This window comes from Dermacentor variabilis, chromosome 8 (genome assembly GCF_050947875.1).
Source record: "Dermacentor variabilis isolate Ectoservices chromosome 8, ASM5094787v1, whole genome shotgun sequence".
Taxonomy (NCBI): Eukaryota; Metazoa; Arthropoda; class Arachnida; order Ixodida; family Ixodidae; genus Dermacentor; species Dermacentor variabilis.
The window spans coordinates 104,388,291-104,407,622 of NC_134575.1; the positions used below are offsets into that span (position 1 = coordinate 104,388,291).

At 46.8% G+C, this 19,332-nt stretch overlaps 1 protein-coding gene across 2 annotated transcripts in view; it reads left to right on the plus strand.

The window, feature by feature from the left end:
• LOC142591207 (cell-death-related nuclease 7-like) overlaps window positions 1-16,810 on the plus strand; it is a 46,348-nt gene extending 29,538 nt beyond the window's left edge. For both annotated transcript variants that reach the window (XM_075703566.1, XM_075703567.1), the window contains 2 exons: window positions 10,007-10,248; window positions 16,036-16,810. In XM_075703566.1, the coding sequence (XP_075559681.1) occupies window positions 10,007-10,248; window positions 16,036-16,137 (344 nt within the window). In that variant the 3' untranslated portion in view covers window positions 16,138-16,810. The remainder of the gene's footprint in view (window positions 1-10,006; window positions 10,249-16,035) is intronic.
• Window positions 16,811-19,332: the final 2,522 nt, after the last annotated feature.

Below are 19,332 nucleotides of genomic sequence, written 5' to 3' on the forward strand. Positions count from 1 at the left end.
ATTTTACTCCTCCGTAGACAGTGCTTACACTATAACAAATGCTCACAGGTTGCTGAACATTCTAACACGACTCCTTCACATTCTACAGTAACACTTCTGTGTTTGATTTCCGGAGCCTAACACCTCATCCCCTGTCCTCGGGAAATCCCATCATAATCAGTGTAACAAGTGAAGCCTGAGAAAAGCAGAGGCATTTAAATGTAGCAGTTTCCATTTCTAATGAAAATATTCAATAACGGACCCGGAGCTGAACTTGTAAGATGTACCTTCATCCCAGCTTCGAAGCTTTTTCTCACCGAATGAAATTAGTGAGCTCTGTTTCCACTCGTTCCATGGGCGTTCCGCTTTTTCACAAGTTTGAAGCTCCTGCCAATTCTTTGCACTATCTCGCAAATACAGTTGTATATTTATAATTTTGTCTTCTTCCCAGCAATTCCTGTCATAGACGTACTCATAAAAATCCAGACATTGGGCAGTTCTTGTCTACGACTGGTCGTACATCCCCGGCCAGACGAATGGCATAGTGTAGCAAGCATGTGACGCTTCCTCAGGCATAATCTTCGTTCACCGCTAGGCTCGGTGGCCTGCCAAGCTCGGCAGGCAACATTGGTCACCGCACTGTAATAAACGCCGGCGAGCACGGCTGTTCGACGGTCAGTCATCGTTCAGCACCACCACGCTGCGGAGCGTCCGTCTAACGGAGGGTGCGTCGAGCCGTCCCTTGTTCACGAACCCGGGAGGATACTCGTGACACTGGTGACGAGGATGGCGACGAGTACCCACGGATCGTCCCTCGCCGCCGAGGGCGGCGAAACACCGCCCCCCGTTGCTGCCGCCATGCCGCTGTACGAAAGGCTCGAGCCGTTCGAGGGAGATGGGTCCGCCTGCCAAATTTACGAGGACCAAGTCCACGTGTTCTTCCGGGAAAACGAAACACCCGAGTCCAAACAGACGGACATTTTTCTGGTCAGCTGCGGGACCCGCGTCTTCAGCCTCTTGCTCGACCTTCTCAAGCCTGCCACGCCGCACGTTAAGACGCTGGGTGAGCTGCTCGCCAGACTGCGCTCGCATTTCAAACCAGCACCGTCCACACTAATGGAGCGTTTCCGCTTCAACAACCGGAGCAGCCGGGAAGGAGAGACGCTCGGGCAGTTCGTTGCTGCGCTACGAGGGTTAGCGAGCGCCTGCGCCTTGGGGGACCAACTGGACTCGCTGCTCCGGGACCATTTCGTCTGCGGCATCAACAACGCCGCCATGCAGACGCGGCTCCTGGACGACGCCGTGAAGGCAGCACTGGCAATGGAAGCTGCCGCCAAGGACGCCGGCGAGATTTCCCGTGCGTCTGGCTCACCGTCGGCGGAAGCGTCGATCAACAAGTTGGCGACAAAGGGCAGTACCTGCGGTCACTGTGGTGGTGCCCACTCCCCCTCACACTACCAGTTCTCTCAAGCACAATGCTTTACGTGCGGGAAAACTGGGCACCTGGCACGTGTATGCCGAAGGGGGAGGACGAACAGCAAACAGCGGCCTGATTCAAGCCCACGTACCACACAAGCCAGCGGCCAGGGTAGCCGTCGCAAACGTACGCGGCTGGGGCATGCGGCAGCAGGCTCAAGTTCTTTCGCGGTCAGGCTCCACGTCGTGGCCGAGAACCCGCCGATTTTTGACATGTGGCACACAGGCTTTGTAGCGTCGTCTGTGCCGCCGTACATGCTGAACGTCAAAATCTGCGGGCACCCCATTTCCATGGAGCTGGACACGGGGGCCAACTTCTCAGTAATGGCCGGGAAACTCTTCAAGCGTATTTTCCCCGGCGTGTCCGTCGAGGGTTCGGGCGTGATGCTACGCAGCTACTCCGGGCAACTCTCCCAGGTCCAGGGTCAGGCACAGGTCAGCGTTCGTTTTGGCGACAGGGAGGCAACCGTTCCCATTTACTTAACGAAGGTGTCGTCGCCGACGCTGCTGGGCTGAAACTGGATTCATGCACTGGGCGTTTATCTGCCAGAGTACCAGGAAGCCAGCGTGCATGTGGTGCAGAGTTGCCAAATCTGCCAAGAGCATCAGCGAGCCTCGCGTCATATCGAAAGCACCCCCTGGCCGTTCCCACAGAGACCCTGGTCCCGCCTACATGTGGATGTTGGGGGACCCTTCAAGGGCCATTACATTCTGATGGTGGTGGACGCCTTTTCAAAGTGGGTGGAGGTTCTACATGTCATCACTCCATCAGCAGGCGCGACTATTGCAGCGCTACGACAGGTCTTCGCCGCCCAAAGGTTGCCAGATGTCATCATGTCCGACAATGGTCCTGCTTTCGCCAGCAGAGTACCTGGCCTGGCTGACGAAGAACGGAAGCCGCCAGATGGTGGTTCCACCGTACCACCCTGCTTCGAATGGTGCAGCCGAACGGGTGGTGCAAACCATCAGACAAGCTCAAGAAGAGCGAGACTGGGGATTTCCGGATGCAGATTGGCCGGATACTATTTCAGTACCGGTCCACGCCCCACGATGTGACTGGCAGTGCCCCTGTGAGCTCCTGTTGGGTCGGATGGTCAAGACACCCTTGGACGTCTTGCATCCGGACCTCCGATCCACAGTGCTCTTGAAGCAGCTGAAGCAGAAGCTGGCTGCTGACCAAGGGTGCCGTCCCGGGCTTTTGCCAGAGTCGGGAGCTCCAGTTTTCGCCAGGAACTTCCGTCCTGGCCCACCCTGGTCTGCCGGACATGTGGTATCTCCTGCCAGCGCCTCATCGGTGCTCGTCCGCATGCCACACGGGGCCATGTCGCACAGACACGCGGACCACACACGCCGACCTCGGGACCTGGCTAGTACCCTCGGCTGCCACTGAGTTCTATCCCACAGGAGGACTAGCGGCAGCACCGGTCGCTTCCAGGGGATCACCACCCACATCGGAGCCGGCAACCGTTGCCAGTGGTGCGGCACCCGTTGGACCGGTGTCGAGCCCAGCACCACTCACAAGGCCGACCACTACGGACCCTCCGGATGGAGCGAGGCTGGCTCAAGCAGCACGCGGCGTTGCCACACCCTACCCATCAACACCGGTGCCCAGGCGGAGTACTCGACGGCGGAGGCCACCGGACCGTTACTCGCTTGGATAGCAGGCACCGTCGACCCAGCTAGGGTGGAGGCAGAGCCTCATATTGTGAACATGGACGTTTGTTTTTTTTATTTAACAGACTGGGGATATGGGGGTGTAGCAAGCATGTGACGCTTCCTCAGGCATAATCTTCGTTCACCGCTAGGCTCGGTGGCCTGCCAAGCTCGGCAGGCAACATTGGTCACCGCACCGTAATAAACACCGGCGAGCACGGCTGCTCGGCGGTCAGTCATCGTTCAGCACCACCAGGCTGCGGAGCGTCCGTCTAACGGAGGGTGCCGCGAGCCCTCCCGGGTTCACGAACCCGGGTGGAGAGTGACACATAGGTATTTTGCCCTTTTTCCGAAAATTAGCTTCCAGTCCACTAGTTACTGACTATTCGTTTCTTGCAATTTCATTATATCGTACATCAGCCCACTTCTACGGTGGCCCGCTAAATCGTGGCGATAAAAGCTTGCCTCCGTTTCTGTGAAAACGGGATTTATTGTGGTGGAACCGTGAAAGCCTCTTCAACACGGACGTCTGCGTCATGCCGAGGATCACTCATGGCAATCTTGAAAGTCCCGCCAGCTTTCGACTTCAGGGAATCAAGCCGGCAGTAAAAGAGTTCAATATAATGAGCGCTCACTCGAACAGGACGGTTCTTTACCGTAGACGCACCGTACGACTTTCACCGGCTTATCATGGGCTGCTGTTGTGTCATTGCACATTGTCCGTGGGCAAAACCGGAGCGGCTCAGGCGAGTAGTACAAGGTTTCGTATCCGACATTGCCAAATTTGGAACAGAAGTTACCAGGTCAACAAGGCGACCATCACTGCTTAGGTATATGTAGATGTAGATCCTAGATGTTAGTGGCACATACCCACTCTGGCCCATTGGCCAAGAATCAGGTAGTTCAATATAAATAAAAGAAAAATCAGTTACAACATAGTGTATGCAACATTTATGAATAGGTAAATGGGAAATAATAGATTCCAGCGTATGATTTTAATAGACTGAAGAACAAATAAAAACACAGTCCAGATAATCTAATTCATTTGTAGAAGTATAACGAAACCTTCAGTTTTGATTTTATAGTCTGCATCTTTCTGACGATGCAATAAAATCGTCGACGGCTTCGGCAACCTTGCTTTCGCAGTGCCAAAGGATCGAGGGCCCCAAAGATAGAAAATTTTGTATATGCAAGTGCAATCTATGAAGGCAGAAGGATGTTTCTAATGGAATTTTTTGCGATTCACAATAAGCTAATACATGAGAAAATAATCTAATGATCATGTTTCCGCAAGAGCGACAATTCGGTGAGGGAGCAAAAGCAGCTCGGCGTAGGAAAAATTTCGAAATGTTATTCGGCAGCGCGGTCTAGTGCTATCTACTTCAAGTGCTCGCGCTTGAGAGATTTTAGTATTGCAATAGTGCGACAAGTACTTAACATCTGCAGAGTTTGTTAAAGAAGGGGCGTGAAATTCATGCAGAGTCATTTGCCTCCAAAATCTGGCCCCTATCATGAAAGCTGATGCCGGTAAGCTTTCAATGACTGGGTAATTCAGGGACGCTTTCGCCAACTAATCAGCCATTTCGTTTAGAAATAAGCCCTTACGCCTTGCAACCGAAACCAATCTAATCAGCGCTAAATGAGGGGAAACTGACAATTTCGAAGCTCCCAAAACCTGGGAGTCGTCGGAAGCAGTAAAGGAGGGACACAGTGACAGAAAATGCGTCACAACGCCTGTAGAACGTATTGATGCATTTAGTTAGCGGAGGGGTAGAATTATAGTGAAAAATCCTGCTGATCGGCACGAAGTCTGGGAGGCGAGGAGGAAACCACCTATCGAGAATAGGAGAAACTATTCCAATTGCACTTTTCTTCACTTCTGAAAGCGTGAGTTACAATCACTGCCTTGATTGGTATGTGCAAAAACTGATCATTTAAGATAGAGCTGAGGGTGCTGTAAATGATGCCTTTGCATTTTTAGGGAAAGTATAATCGAACTGAACTTTTGATGGAATTCCTGTTGCAACAAACAGGAGTCACCTCACGAAGTCGGATGCTTAACTGATCTACGGGAACTTGCATAAAGATGATGTGAGGTTTGTGGAATTGCAGCCAGTGTAGGCCAAAAAACAAATCCCGCTGGGAAATAACTCTTTGTGAACGCCGTATAGGGGCTTTATATAGCCTAAAAATGATGGTACAGCTAACTATGGAAACCGCGTAACCAGAGAAGCGATCCTAACTTCCAGATGTAAAATTCCATTTGCGACAAAGTTATGTAGCGATATGCGTTGTCGCAAGACCTTCCTCTCACATGCATGAGCTCCGGTACAACACACATCCATATTCCAATACCGGGCGAACGTAGATGGGGTATATTGATAACAGCATATTTCTTAGAAATCCTTATCGACTATACTTAGCCTGCATAGCATACCAACCGAACGAACATCTTTTGCAGCAATATAGTCAATGTGCGCCTTCCAAGACGTAGAGCCGCGAAATATCACGCCAAGACACCGGAGTGTCTCTACTTGTTAGAGAATATTTAGATGATAAGAGAGAGAAATAAATCTGGGGTCTTTTAACGATAATTCGAGCAACGAGCATTTGCTAACCTTGAAATAAAGATGCAGTGCATCAAGCCGGCTTTCTATAACAGGCAGTTATGTCTGCAATATTTCATAAACGTTTGGATGTCATTTGCCGACAAGAACAACGCTAGATCATCAGAATACACGTAAGTATGTACATTATCATGGCACGGAATGTGATTAAGTAAGACTTGAGAAAAGATTGGCCCTTGTGGAACGCTTCTGGCCTGCGCGTACCTAGCCGTAGAAATGCAGCTTTTAAAGCAGTAAAACTCTCTGTTCCTTAAAAAGTCTGCAATCTATGCTTGAAGCTATTTTGGAAAAATAATGTTCCTAATCTAATTGAGCTCTATCACATGGTCAACGCTATCATATGCTTTTGAGAAGTCTGGAGTGACTAATGCTGCATACTACCTTTTGTCTCATGCCAACTCAATACGGCTTCCAAAGTCAATATGTACCTGCCATGTGACGCACTTTGATTTGAAATCAATTAGTTTCGGACTGAGGATTTATCGCTCATAAAGGAAACTTATGACACGAATATTTATGACTCTTTCAATTAATTTTAACAAAGTTGAAGTTAACGCGATGAGCCTGATATCGTCTAACATATAACCACCACCCGGATTTTTAAATAAAGGTATGACCTTGGCAATTTTCCGCTGAGTGGAAAGCATTCTATTATCTTGGAATAATTCATGATCTCTAATTGATAATCTTGTGATTCTTTATATAAAAATTTTCAACATAAACGAAGTGATTCGATCGGGTCATGGAGCCGTTGATGGAGAGCTTAGTAAAACATTTGATAATTTATACTTGTGGATTTCCGTGAAATTTTGCTAAGTCGGTGATACCAATGGACCTAATGGAAGTTGTGAAAAAAACAACGTTCTAATTCTCTAGCGACTACCTCCACGGAATCCTTAATTTCATCGTGAGACAAAAGTGCGTATTCTGCATTTATTGGCCGCCGAATCACTTTCTTGGCATGCACAAAGCTATAGGGTGTGCGTTTATTATTTGATTTAGGAACAAATTCTAAATGCTGAATGCCGTACTCATCCTTTGCCTTCAACACTCTCCGTCTAATAGTACCCGAGTAGAATGTATAATCCATCCGGCTATGAAGGCATTAATTTTGCAACAGTTTCTTCCAAGATGCCTTCCATCGCCTGTAGTCAAGCGAACAAGCATCATCCCGCCAAGGAGAGGAATTCGTTTTAACTGATTTTTGGCAAAAATTCAGATTCTTCGCGCTAATCTTTTAAAGCAGAACAAATGAACAATGCTTTCGATTTGAGACTAGCATCACTCACGGAAGCCGATGAGGATCGTTTATTTCTGCTCCTAAACGCCCGCTGCGCTTTCGTCTTCAGGAGCACCTTCCTCGCTTCTTTTTCTTCGGCTCAGTTGCAAGTCTTCCATTCCTCATGCAGCGTTTACTTCTGTGAATAATTTTCTCGTGATAGCATCACGTCATACGATATAGAAATAGTCTGTAGCAATCAGCTGCCGTTAGGCGAATACACGAAACGAGCAAACTTGGCTGTGCCTATATCATGTACCTCGAGTCTTATGGCTTTGTTCGCTGTCTTGAACTTGAGAACAACTAACGTACCAAGGTTAAAGTGAATCGTTGCATTAGTGTTCGTACCGTAATGGTAAATACGACATTTATAAAAGAAGCAATTAGTTTACTTTTAATTTAACACCCGCACACATTATCATAAATGTGATAAGTTAAGCGTGTGGCTATTAGTGCATTGATTTTAACGAAGCCTGCATTGTTCGTGCAATACATAGCTTTAGTTCTATGTGATACATGATACCTGTGCGTGAAACGCTAACGTAAAAAAATGATACAGTAGGCCAACAGCGCGTGCGCGTTTTATACAACTAACTACCGCTGCAGCTACTGCTAGTCACCATGACTGAACAGAATATGGTAACATTCACGCCTCCAGCTTTGATATGAATTTGTTCTTCTCATTTCTATCTCCCTCTCTCGCGACAACAGCAAGTAAATTGTCAACTCAGACTTCGCTTGGTCTAGTCTAGCGTTGACAACAAAATTGTCCGCGATGTTTTCTCGGTGTTATCCAGACCATGCGTGGTTATGCTGGAATGTACGAGTTTGGCACAGTGCCTGATCTCCATGATCTCTGGCGATGTCCTCACATGAATGAGCTAATGGTGTCAACAGAAAATTAAACATCCGGCACGCCTCGAATTTCATTGGCTTATCTAGATTCACTCTTGTGAGGTATATTCACTTGGGTCTTACCTGATGGGTGGCCGAAACAGTAGTCACGTGGTCAAACCGGCAGTGCCTTCTTTTATTTCTTTATCCACCCAGTGCATTGCCAGTGCGAATAAGATGTAGAAAATTTTATATTTTTATGTGTTCGAAAACAAGGAGAGGAATGGCTGGAGAATGCGCCACGTCTGTACTGTATAGATTCAGCGATGGACAGCCAGAAAATGTCCGAAACAGGAGACATGTCCATGACACATCCCAGAAAGGCATGCCAAGCGGCGTGCGCTAAGTGTGTGGATAAATAGCTGTACAGTCGCCGTATTGCGATATTGCGTTGATAACAATACATTTCTTTAGAATAAGGTTTGCAACCAAATGCAGGCGCATTACGTACCGTCGACCAAAAAAGTTTGCGACCATGGGATCCCAGAAAACGATGAAATTTTCGGTAGCTTGTATCACTCGTTAGTAAAACTGTTTATCAGAATGTTGTTCGCATATACTAGTAGAGGCTGGAAGGGCAGATACCAGATTGGGTTGTGAGGTTGCTATTTCCGATGGTCCGTAAACGTTTTTGGTTGACAGTACGTCAACAAAAGAGCGTTGCTTTCACTGCTCATACACTGATGCTTGATACGTGTGCGGGGATAGTGTACGTTATTTGGCGAGTTTAACGTTCATAATGTTTGCGTACGCTAAGAAATAGCGTTGTCGAACATGGCGGCACACGTGGCTCCCCCTTCCTCGTGAATTCTCGTCATGCCTATCCTCGCGCTCCCGTTGACCGCCAATAACTATTCAAATGAGCTTTCTCTTCCTCTAAACTCCCTTTAACCGTTACTTATGAGCGAATAGCGTGTTTGGTTTCCCAGATCGTTTGGCGATTCCGGCCTCCCTAGGTAAGAGAGACGCGTCCACATAGCAACAGTGGGGTTGCTATGTGGACGCAACCACACTGTCTTTACACACTGTCTTACCACACTGGCTTCAATACGTTTGGCATGCGGCAAAATACGGCGCCTTGTTTGATAATGTCTTCCATAGATTTGCGTTTCTGTACGGTAAACTGAAAGATTTGAAAAGACGCGCACCCTAACGTCCGGCAAAGGTGCTTACGTTTAACCCTGGTTTAGCGGACGTGAGGCGACAAATACTATTCTAAATCTCTCTAAATGTCTTGAAGGGACGTGCACCATAATGTCCAGAAAAGGTAATTGCATTTAACGTACAAAAGCCGACAAACGCTATCCTAAGACTATCTCATAACCGGTGCTGGCGCGCAACATTACCGCTGCAGCTTTCTGTGTTTCAAACGAGGAAGCGGCGTCTGCAAGGTGCGTTCCCCGCGTTGACACAGGTGGCTGTTGACATAGGTGGCCGCGCTACCTTTGTTCAGTGCCTGCCGTCTAGGAAACTCCGGCGAGCGAGAAACTCTGGGCACCCTGTGTTGTGTCGGCTGGCGCTCATCGTGATAAGAGCACTCTGCGAAGTGCGCATGCGCCACTAAATGTTAAAAGCAGAGTGCCCCTTGCTAGCGGCCCTCTCTTTCTTGTCGAGCCTCAACCCACAAGCATGGGTTACTAAACGTCGTTCACCCGGAACTTGTCTGATCCTTTTTGACACGCCTGGCGCAAAATGTAACACCCTGCACAGCACCCCAGCTCTTCCTTTCGACGCTGACAACCTAAACGAACGCTTATCAGCCGGAAAGCTCAACTGGGTGGCCAGCTTCGCACATGAAGTGACTATGCGGTCAGAAAATGTGACCTGCACTCAGGTACTTGAAGGACATAACCGCATTGGCAAGCGTCTGTTTATGAATAACTATCAACACTCTGGATACGAAAGTCGAGTGCTGAAATGAAAGTGTCTGCAAGACGCTCCAATGTATGAACATAAGTATCAAGTTCTCAATAACACCTAAGAGGAACGCTGTGAATCAAAATGTAGTGACATGATATGTTCGTGCGCTCACGGCGGCAGATAAACCAGACAGTGAAAACTAAACATTTTACGCATTTCGTTCCATTGCCTTTAACAGATGTATACACTGAAGGACTGAGGGATCAAGTGAAGGATAATATCACAGTACAGTCCTGGAGAAATGGCGCAGGTGGTGCTGAAGATACGTACTGCACACGAAACTACAGCGTCAGAGATGTTAATATGATAGGTGTGCAGACCAGCGATGGATATGCTGAGTTTGGGAGCAGTGAGGACCACAGCAAGTGGTGTGTCGCACAAGAGAAGGGAATCTTCTGCGTTTCCTCGCTGAACCGCATGGTGAGCTTTTCTTCTAAACCTTAGATTTTGCATGTGCGGGAAAACCAGGGCTCTGTGGTTATCTTCGTTTTCCACCTTTGGATATTCTGCCGCTGATAGTCGTCATTTTTTTCCCTCAATGTCAATTAGTATATCGGCTATACCTATTTGCTTTGTGATCTAAACAGCTCTCCTTCTGTGTCTCTTAACGTTATGCCTAGAATTCTTCGTTCCATCGCTCATTTCGCGGTCCTTCACTTGTTCTCAAGCTTCTCTGTTAATCTCTAACTTTCTGCCCCATATGTCAGTGCCGGTAAAATTCACTGATTGAACACCTTCCTTTTCAATGATAATGGTAAGCTTCCAGTCAGGAGCTGACAATTCCTGCCGTATGCCCTCCAAACCATTTTTATTCTTCTGTGAATTTCCTTCTCATGATCAGGGTTCCCTCTGAATAATTGACCTAGGTAAACGTACTCCTTCACAGACTCTAGAGGCTGAGTGGCGATCCTGAACTCTTGTTCCCTTGCCCGGCCATTCATAATTATGTTTGTCTTGGGCATAATATCTTCGACACCACTCTTACACTCTCTCTGCTGAGGCGACTGATGTCCCGTGAATGTACTTTGCCTCTCTGGGACTCGAACGCTTTCACCATGTGTCGTTTGCGTTCGTTGTCTCCGGACATGCGGATGCACCTACCACCTGGGTTACCACGATGTGAACAAACCATGCTATACCGTCTGTGGCTAGGCGTTGCATTTACGAACTCGTATGCTTTCCTTAGTGACATGGCCAACAGCCCCACGTGCGCCACATGCAACATCGATGAGACTCTCGCACATATTAGCTGTGCCTGCCCGCTATATAGTGCCCATAGACAAGTACTGTGAAGAGCACTGGACCAGTTGGACAATCGTCCACTATCATAATTCAAAGCTTTATGTCAGTACTCCCTCATAACATCCACAATAAAGGCCTTACTCGCGTTATTAAGGTTCCTGCGGTCAGCGGGGCTTCACGATAGACTGTAAGAACGTGGCCCCTTACCGCTCTGTAGTGCGTGCGGTTTGGTCGTGCTCGTCTCTATTTCTTTCTATCTCCTCCTTCAGCTCTATTTCTCGTTTTACGCCCTTCCCCCTTCCCTCCGTGCAGGGTAGCCAAACGGAACTAGCTCTGGTTATCCTCCCTGCTATTCTATGCATCCTTTTCTCTCTCTCTCTCTCTCTCTCTCTCTCTGCTAAGGTCCTCAATCATTTGTTGTAAATCGTCTGCAGTGTTGCAGAACAGAACAATGTCATCTGCACACCGAAGGTTGCTGAGATAATCGCTGTCAATCCTTACTCCGAAGCCTTCCCAGTTTAATAACTTGAATACTTCTTCGACTGGAGAGATTGTGTCTCCTTGTCGGACCCCTTTCTTTATAGATATCTTCCTATATTTCTTGTGTAGACTTGTGTGTGCAACCTGTTCATTATTGCTTCGAACGGAGGTATCGTGGCTCCTCTGGGTACTGTACAGGTCAGTATAGAATTCTTACGCTGCTTTTACTATACCTTGGAGATTGTTGACGATACTACCCTGCTTATCTTTCAGTGCATACATCTTGGTTTGTCCTATGCCAAGTTTCCTTCTCACTGATTTCAGGCTACATACATTCTTATGGCTTCCTCAGTCTTTCGCACGTTATAATTTCGATTATCTCTTATTTTCTCCTTGTTGATTAGTTTTGAGAGTTCCGCAAAATCTATCTTATCTCTTGAGTTGGGCTATTTCATTCTTTGTCGTTTCTTTATTAGATCTTTTCTTACTAGTAGAGTTTGCCTACTGGTTGCCTTGTGCCATGCCTCCTACTTTGCTGCCTCTGAAGGCAGCCTAGTTACGGTTACCTCTATGTCACCTTCACCTCTGTGTTCTAAGGCTGCATGTTTGTTTGCAAGCAGAATCCTGAATTTGTCTGCTTTACCCTTACTGCAATTAGGTTGGCCTTTTCCTTCTTGAGCAGTTTTACTCGTTCCCTCTTCAAATTGAGGTCAATCCTAGCCCTCACTAACCTACGATCACTGCACTTTACCCTACCTAACATTTTACATCCTGCACTATGCTGGGATCAGCAGAAATTATGAAATCAAATTCATTTAATGTTTCACCATTAGAAGCTTTTCCAGGTCGACTTTCTGTTGCTATGCTTTCTGAAGGAGGTGTTCACTATTCGGAGCTTATTTCTTTCTGCGGATTCTACCAGTATCCCTCCTCTAGCGTTCCTAGAATCGACGCCGTAGTTTCCAATTGCTTGCTCACCAGCCTTCTTTTTCCCCACTTTTGCATTGAAGTCGCTCATTACTACAGTATTCTGAGTTTGTGCTTTTCTCACCACTAATTCAACATCTTCGTAATAAGTAATTTACTTCATCATCATCATGACTGTACGTTAGAGCACAGACTTGTACTACCTTTATTCTATGCGTCTTATTAAGTATGATTACGACTACTGCTGCCCTCTCGTTAATGCTGTAGAATTGGTCAGTGTTGCCCGCTATGTCCTTATGGATTAGGAATCCTACCCCGTATTGCTTCTTATATGGGAGACCCCTATAGCAGATGACATGGCCGTTGGTCAGCACTGTATAAGCCTCCCCAGTACTAATCTCCCTAAGGCTGATGATATCCCAAACAATGTCTGATAGTCTCTTAAAGAGTCCTGCTAAGCTAGCCTCACACGACAGAGTTCGGGTGTTAAAGGCCATGTAATGCGCAGGTTAGATAACCGGTGGACCATTCGGGTTACAGAATGGGTGCCAAGGGAAGCGCCGTCGAAGACTGGAGCATAATGCGTGGAGCGATGAAGTTAGGAAATTCGCAGGTGCTAACAGTGGTGCAGAGGATCAAATCTTAACCGTGGGCACCTTTGACTGTGATAGAAAATATAAGGGCACTCCAAGCGCATTTCTGCCGTCGCCGTGAGGTTTATAAAACCCAAGGGTGATAACATTGTCGCCGCGCGCTGTACGCCATATGTGCGAGCGAAAGCGTGCGAACGTGAACCGGCAATAGCGGCTCCATCTCGCGCGCGCAACGGAGGAATGCGCGGAGGAAGCACACCTTCCTCCGTCGCGCGATAGGCTCCAGGGGTAGGGTACGGAGGAGGAGCGCGCTCTACTCCGGGCGGCTCGGGCTGCCGCGCCCGCTTTGTATCTTGAAACCTATCTGCGATGGGGACACAGTGCGCCGAGCGCTGTTTTTTCGCGGCTTCGTTCGCGTTGATGTGGAGACGCACCACGAAGGTCAATTCGCTTGCTGCTGCTGCCTCGCTTCCTCACTCCAGCGCTTTGACGGCGAATTTGCGTGGTCGTCGAGTGAAATGTGTTCATGTTTGCTCTCGCGCGCGTGACACCATGCTTGCTAATTTAGTTAGGATACGCATGATTGCAAGCTCATACGGCCGATAAATCTACTATCGTTACTTCTTACAGCTAGCTGTCCACGAATTTGCTATCGCAATCGATGCTTCGCCTTTCGGGCAAAACTGCGATTTTTTTAGTTAGATCAATATGATGTAATTTGTGCGCCATTATTCTGCCACGTGATTTCTGATGCCGGTGGGGTCGCACAATGAGCAAGCTATGCTCTCACACTACAAAAAAAAAGAAAAGGCGGCATTGATTGTTTTAGACTCTGTTTAAAAGGGAAATGATTTCATGATATCTCAGTACGAAAAAAATCTTGCTACATAGACGTCAGAAATACAAAACTTTATTGAATTTGTGAAAACAAAACAAATAATTCCAAATTTGCTAGTGCCAGAACTGATGGCTGGGCGAGTTGGTACGAACTCATAGTGAAATATTTAACGCGTACAATCGACAAGGACACAAGGAAAGGGGGACACACGAGCACTTACTAGCAACTGTTTATTTTCGGAAAGATACAGAACATAAAACCCCAGCTATCAGCGCTGAGCATGTGCAACAAGAGAAGTCAGTATAAACCGAAACAGATTAAGAACAGGTTAAGAAGGTTCTACCAGTATTTAAAAATGCAAATTCATTGTCAGTGATTGCAACCGATGGTTGGCTTATGCATTTTTAAGCATACTTTTTGATATGAAAACCTTCTGTAGTTTCACTTGTTAGTTTGTTTTTATCTGAAAACAAAATGTCAGTGTCCAAAGATCACAATGACATAGATTAGAGTGGTTCGACAAGTGCGAATAGGTTTCCCGAGAGAACGTTCATGTTCTTTTAGACGGGTGTTCACGCACCGACCGGTTTGTCCTATGTATATGTTGCCACAGGTTAACGGAAGCCGTTACACAACACCTATTCTGCATTTCGTGAATTTTTGGTCTTCTTCAGGACCGCAGCTGCATTTTTTACCTTATAGTCAGACTTATTTAGAATAGCTTGGCACAGTTTTTGCACCTTGTTAGGAGGGTTGAAAACAACTTCAATGCTAAAGGCTAAAGAATGTTGCCAGCCAGTATGGCGTTGAAGTGGTTTTCAGCGCTCCTAACAAGGTGCACAAACTGCTCCAAGCTATTTCAAATAAGTTGGACAATAGGGTAAGAAAAATGCAGCTGCGATCTTAAAGAAGATCGAAAATTCACAAAATGCAGAATAGGTGTTGTGTAACGGCTTCCGTTAACCTGTGGCAACATGTACATAGGAGAAACCGGCCGGTGCATAAACACCCGTCTAAAAGAACATGAACGTTCCTTCGGTAAAGAAAATTATTCGCACTTGCCGAACCACTGTAATCTATGTCACTGTGATCCGGTACTTCTGACAGTGACATTTTGTTTTCAGATAAAAACAAACTAACACATGAAATTACAGAAGCGTTTTAAATGAAAAAGTGTGCTTAAAAATGCATAAGCCCACCATCAGTTGCAATCGCTGACAATGAATTCACATTTTTAAATACTTGTTGAACCTTTTTAATCTGTTTTAATATGTTTCTGTTTATCCTGACGACTCTTGTTGCACATGCTCAGCGCTGATAGCTGGGGTTTTATGTTCTGTATCTTTCCGAAAATAAACAGTTGCGAGTAAGCGCTCGTGTGTCCCCTGTCCTTGTCGATTGTGCGCGTTAAATATTTCACTATGAATTGTTAGTGCCAGCTATGGCACTGTTGAACTTTCAGGCACTGGTCGCGCCTATATACAGGATGCCTGAACTACTTAGCAACCGCGTCCATTGTGTTGAAAGCACATATATTGAAATAAAGCGTAACTATTGGCCACTCGAACCTGATGAAACAGGGCAAGTGATAGTCCTAAATGAGGTGCCCGTTCAAGTAATTTAGATACACGCGTTCATTTGGTCGAGATTGACGATTTCAGCACGTTGCCCGGTGCAACAGACACGTGCATGGGCACTCCTCTCCTCGTCAAGCGCTGAGTGACTCGGAAATTACATTATTCTAGCATGAGATAAACAGGAAGGAAGGCTAATCACATATACTATACATGTCTCGCACCTTTACCTTTTCATGTTTTTTGTATGGTAAATTCAATTACGCCTAATTATGTGCGTGCGAATGCATTCTTTCGCTTGCTCCTTGTAAGGGCTATCCAGCGATATTTCACGACTATGATCGATTTTGTCCTCTGGGTAGACATTTTTTTAGTGTACGATCGAGTAAAATTTGCTGCCGATTCCGCACTTTGATAAGCATGTGACCTTTCTGAGATATGTAGACGCTACTTGCGTACCGCCAGTCCTTTGTGGCTCCCAGGTTAACTTCACAACGATGTATTTTAGCTTTTACCTCAGAAACGTTTGTTGACGCTTCCAATTTCCTTGCAGAATTCCCAGAAGAAGCGCGGTGGCGAAGTCACGTGTCTGCTGGATGACAATTTGGCTCAACTATTCAGGAACACGATCGCAGAAAGCACCAAATGCAAATAACACGTGGCACTGCACTGACGGCATAGAGAAGAGAGCGTTGCAACTACTGTAGGAAGCCACCACTGCAGAAATGCCGCAGCACGGTGCGAAATACCGAGGGAATAGAAATTTGGGGGCTTTGTACCGAATGTATGTGGATTATGCTTTCGAGGAAAATAACAGCAAGCTCGTATCAGTAGCAGTTATGACAAACATTTATTATTCACGACAAGAATCCATTTCCTGCCAGAACACGAAGCAGTGACGCGATAGCCGAAAACTTATAATGTGCAGTAAGCCTTTGAGTGCTTCATGCGCTCTCCATAGATTGGTTCTGCCGGAAGTTTGTAGCGAAACTGTTAAGGGGATCTCTGCAACTCCTTTCAACTGCTTTCATGTCTGTTCAATATCAAATGTAAATGTCATACAACGTATGTAATAGCAACAACTTTGCTGTGAAACGTAGTATGCATGACTATAATATAAAAATTAACTTGCGTTTTTCACATTCGAATAGACAACAACCAGTATTGCTACTTTTATTCCTCCCAGCTGATGTTGTCTGTCAGCTGGGAGTTTACAGCTGCGGCAGTGCAATCTCACGTTGTTTTGTTGCAACGCGGCCTGCGTGGGGACCACCACTAAAACTTTGCGTTAAAAATGTACTTAATAATTATCATGCAATAAAGGTTACCTATCGCATACGTAACTTTAATATACAACTTCCTTGCCTGGTTCTTTAGCAGGTAAATTGTAATTGGAGCTTCTCACGTTGCTTTGAACCGTGCACACGTTGCAGTCCAGCTATTATATCAGTCTGTACAGCAGCGAAGGTAAATTATGACCATGCTCTCCAGTGTCGCAGCTTGCGTGAGAACATTGAAGCAGCCATATGGCCACACCATCATATACAGCTTTTATGGAGCCGTACCAGCTAGCGTCCCCAATCGCCGTGGCGCGAGGCAAGCGCGTTTTCAATGGAACGAGCAGGTTTTTTGCGAGTAACTAAAATTACAGCTCGATTATTGAAAAAGACAGATGATAGAGAGGTTCTCGAAGGCAAGCCTCTTGAGACAAATGCAATGAAAGGCTGTTGAAAGCTAGAATTTTGTCCCCGCAGCACTTAAAGATTCAGTCATGTGTAGTGGAGATGAAGCAACGCACGCAACAGGGGGACATGTCTGGGCAGGAGGTGCGAGCGCAGATCGCGAGCTGTGGACGCTGGATGAGACTGACCTTGCTGTGCCGGTAGTGCGGTCCTTACGCCTGTCGTTCAACGTTAATAAACCCCCTTTCAAAGAGGTGGAGATACGAGGTATTCAAACCTGGAACTCCGAAGTCGGACGCTACCAAAATTTTCGACAATGCCTGACGAAACCACCCAGCAGGCCGTCGCCCAATCCCCGCAGGTTTTCGTAACCGGCAGGCTGCGCCAGCGCGACCGTCTCTCCCTTTAGTGGAACAGACGACCACGATGTGGAAGATTGGTTCACGGCATTCGAAAAGTTGAGCGGTCACAATAAGTGGGATGACCCATCGAAACAACAGAATGTCTCGTTTTATCTGAAGACGTCGCAAGCCTGCGAAAATGTAAAAATTGGCGGATTCCACGTATATGCGAAAATCGGTGATAAGGAAACATTTTGATGCTTGCTTAAATCAATTTGCTTCACTGCTCCTTCTTACCTTCCATGTAGTTCAATGCTTTTTTTGCCAAAACAATATTCTGGTTTCATTAGGTTCGCTTGATGCGATTAGTTTCTTAAGATACTTAACGCACTTTTCAGTGTCTATGTTTGTAACAGTTTTCCCGCTGTATCAGCTCTTTGGTTCGTCCATTGCATAATGGGCAAATTGTGTCCCCACAAGGGCGTCTGCGTGAGCAGGCGTTTGGTGGTTTGCCACACCACGTACCCGAGCACATGAGGGTTGGACCCTCCCGCGTGTAGCCGTGCGCGGCTTCGCCGTGCCTGGGAAGAGGAGAATCCAGGTGGTTGAGCTGATGCTGGGTGTTTGGACCTATGGGTGTTTGCCCCCCGGTGAAGACAACACCCCTCTTTGGCCTCTGCTTCACATAGACTGCACCTCCAGACTGACCCACCTGGAGGAAATCGGCAGTCGCCTTTTCCTGTCCCCCTCTTCCATCTTTTTCTTTCTCTCTCACTTTCCCATCATTCCTGTCTTCTAGTCACTTCTCAATTCCGAATTTCTGGGCAGCAACGGTTAACCTTGTGTGGGCGATCAACCTAGATTAGAGCATATTCGGTTATAGCAATGATGTACTGCTGACGTCTACACAACTCGCACTTATGTCGTCACGTACCCTTGTTGGGCTCGGTGGTGGATGGCAGGCGTCACTGCTGAACATAATACTAGATACAATCGGATCAAGCTCTCCTCCGCTTCCTGATCATCCCCCTCAGAAAAGGGGACGCACCGATGCAACACCCAATTTTTTCGCCCAACCTAAAGCGATATTCCCGTAGTTCCATGTTGGGCATTGTGAAAATCCAGACAAGACTGTTCGAACAATCTCACCAGTTCTCGTGTCAAAATCTCTAACTGAAACAATAGGGCCAGGTTACGAAGCAACGAAGATGGCTAGTGGTGACTCGCTCCTTGAGCTGAGTGATAAAGCATAGCACAGCAAGCTGTTTCACCTCGAGGCGATTGAGGACAACCCTGTCTCCATTTCTCCTCACCGCTCACTTAACACAGTCCGTGGAGTAGTATCTGAACAAGACCTTTTGGACTTAACTGAAACAAAACTGTTTGATGGATGGAAGGAGCAAGATGTGTTCAATGTACAGAGAACTAAATTGAGACGCGATAACAAAGAAATACCAACAAAGCACCTAATTCTGACCATCGCCATGAGTAACCTAGCAGAGTCCATTGAAACAGGCTATATTATGATCCGTGTGAGGTCGTACATACCGAATCCCCACCGATGTTTCAAATGCCAGAGGTTTGGCCACGGCTCACAGGGCTGCCGTGGTCAGCTGACGTTAGCTAAATGTGGAGCGAATGACCACCTTGCAGATGACTGTCAAGGGGAACTTCACTGTGCTAACTGTGATGGAGAGCACGCCGCATGCTCTCGGTCATGTCCCAAATGGAAACAATAAAAAGAAATTCTAGCGCTGAAAGAAAAACAATACATTTCTTTCGAAGAAGCACGCAAGCGTTTTTTCCTTTGTTGAGCACAACTTATGC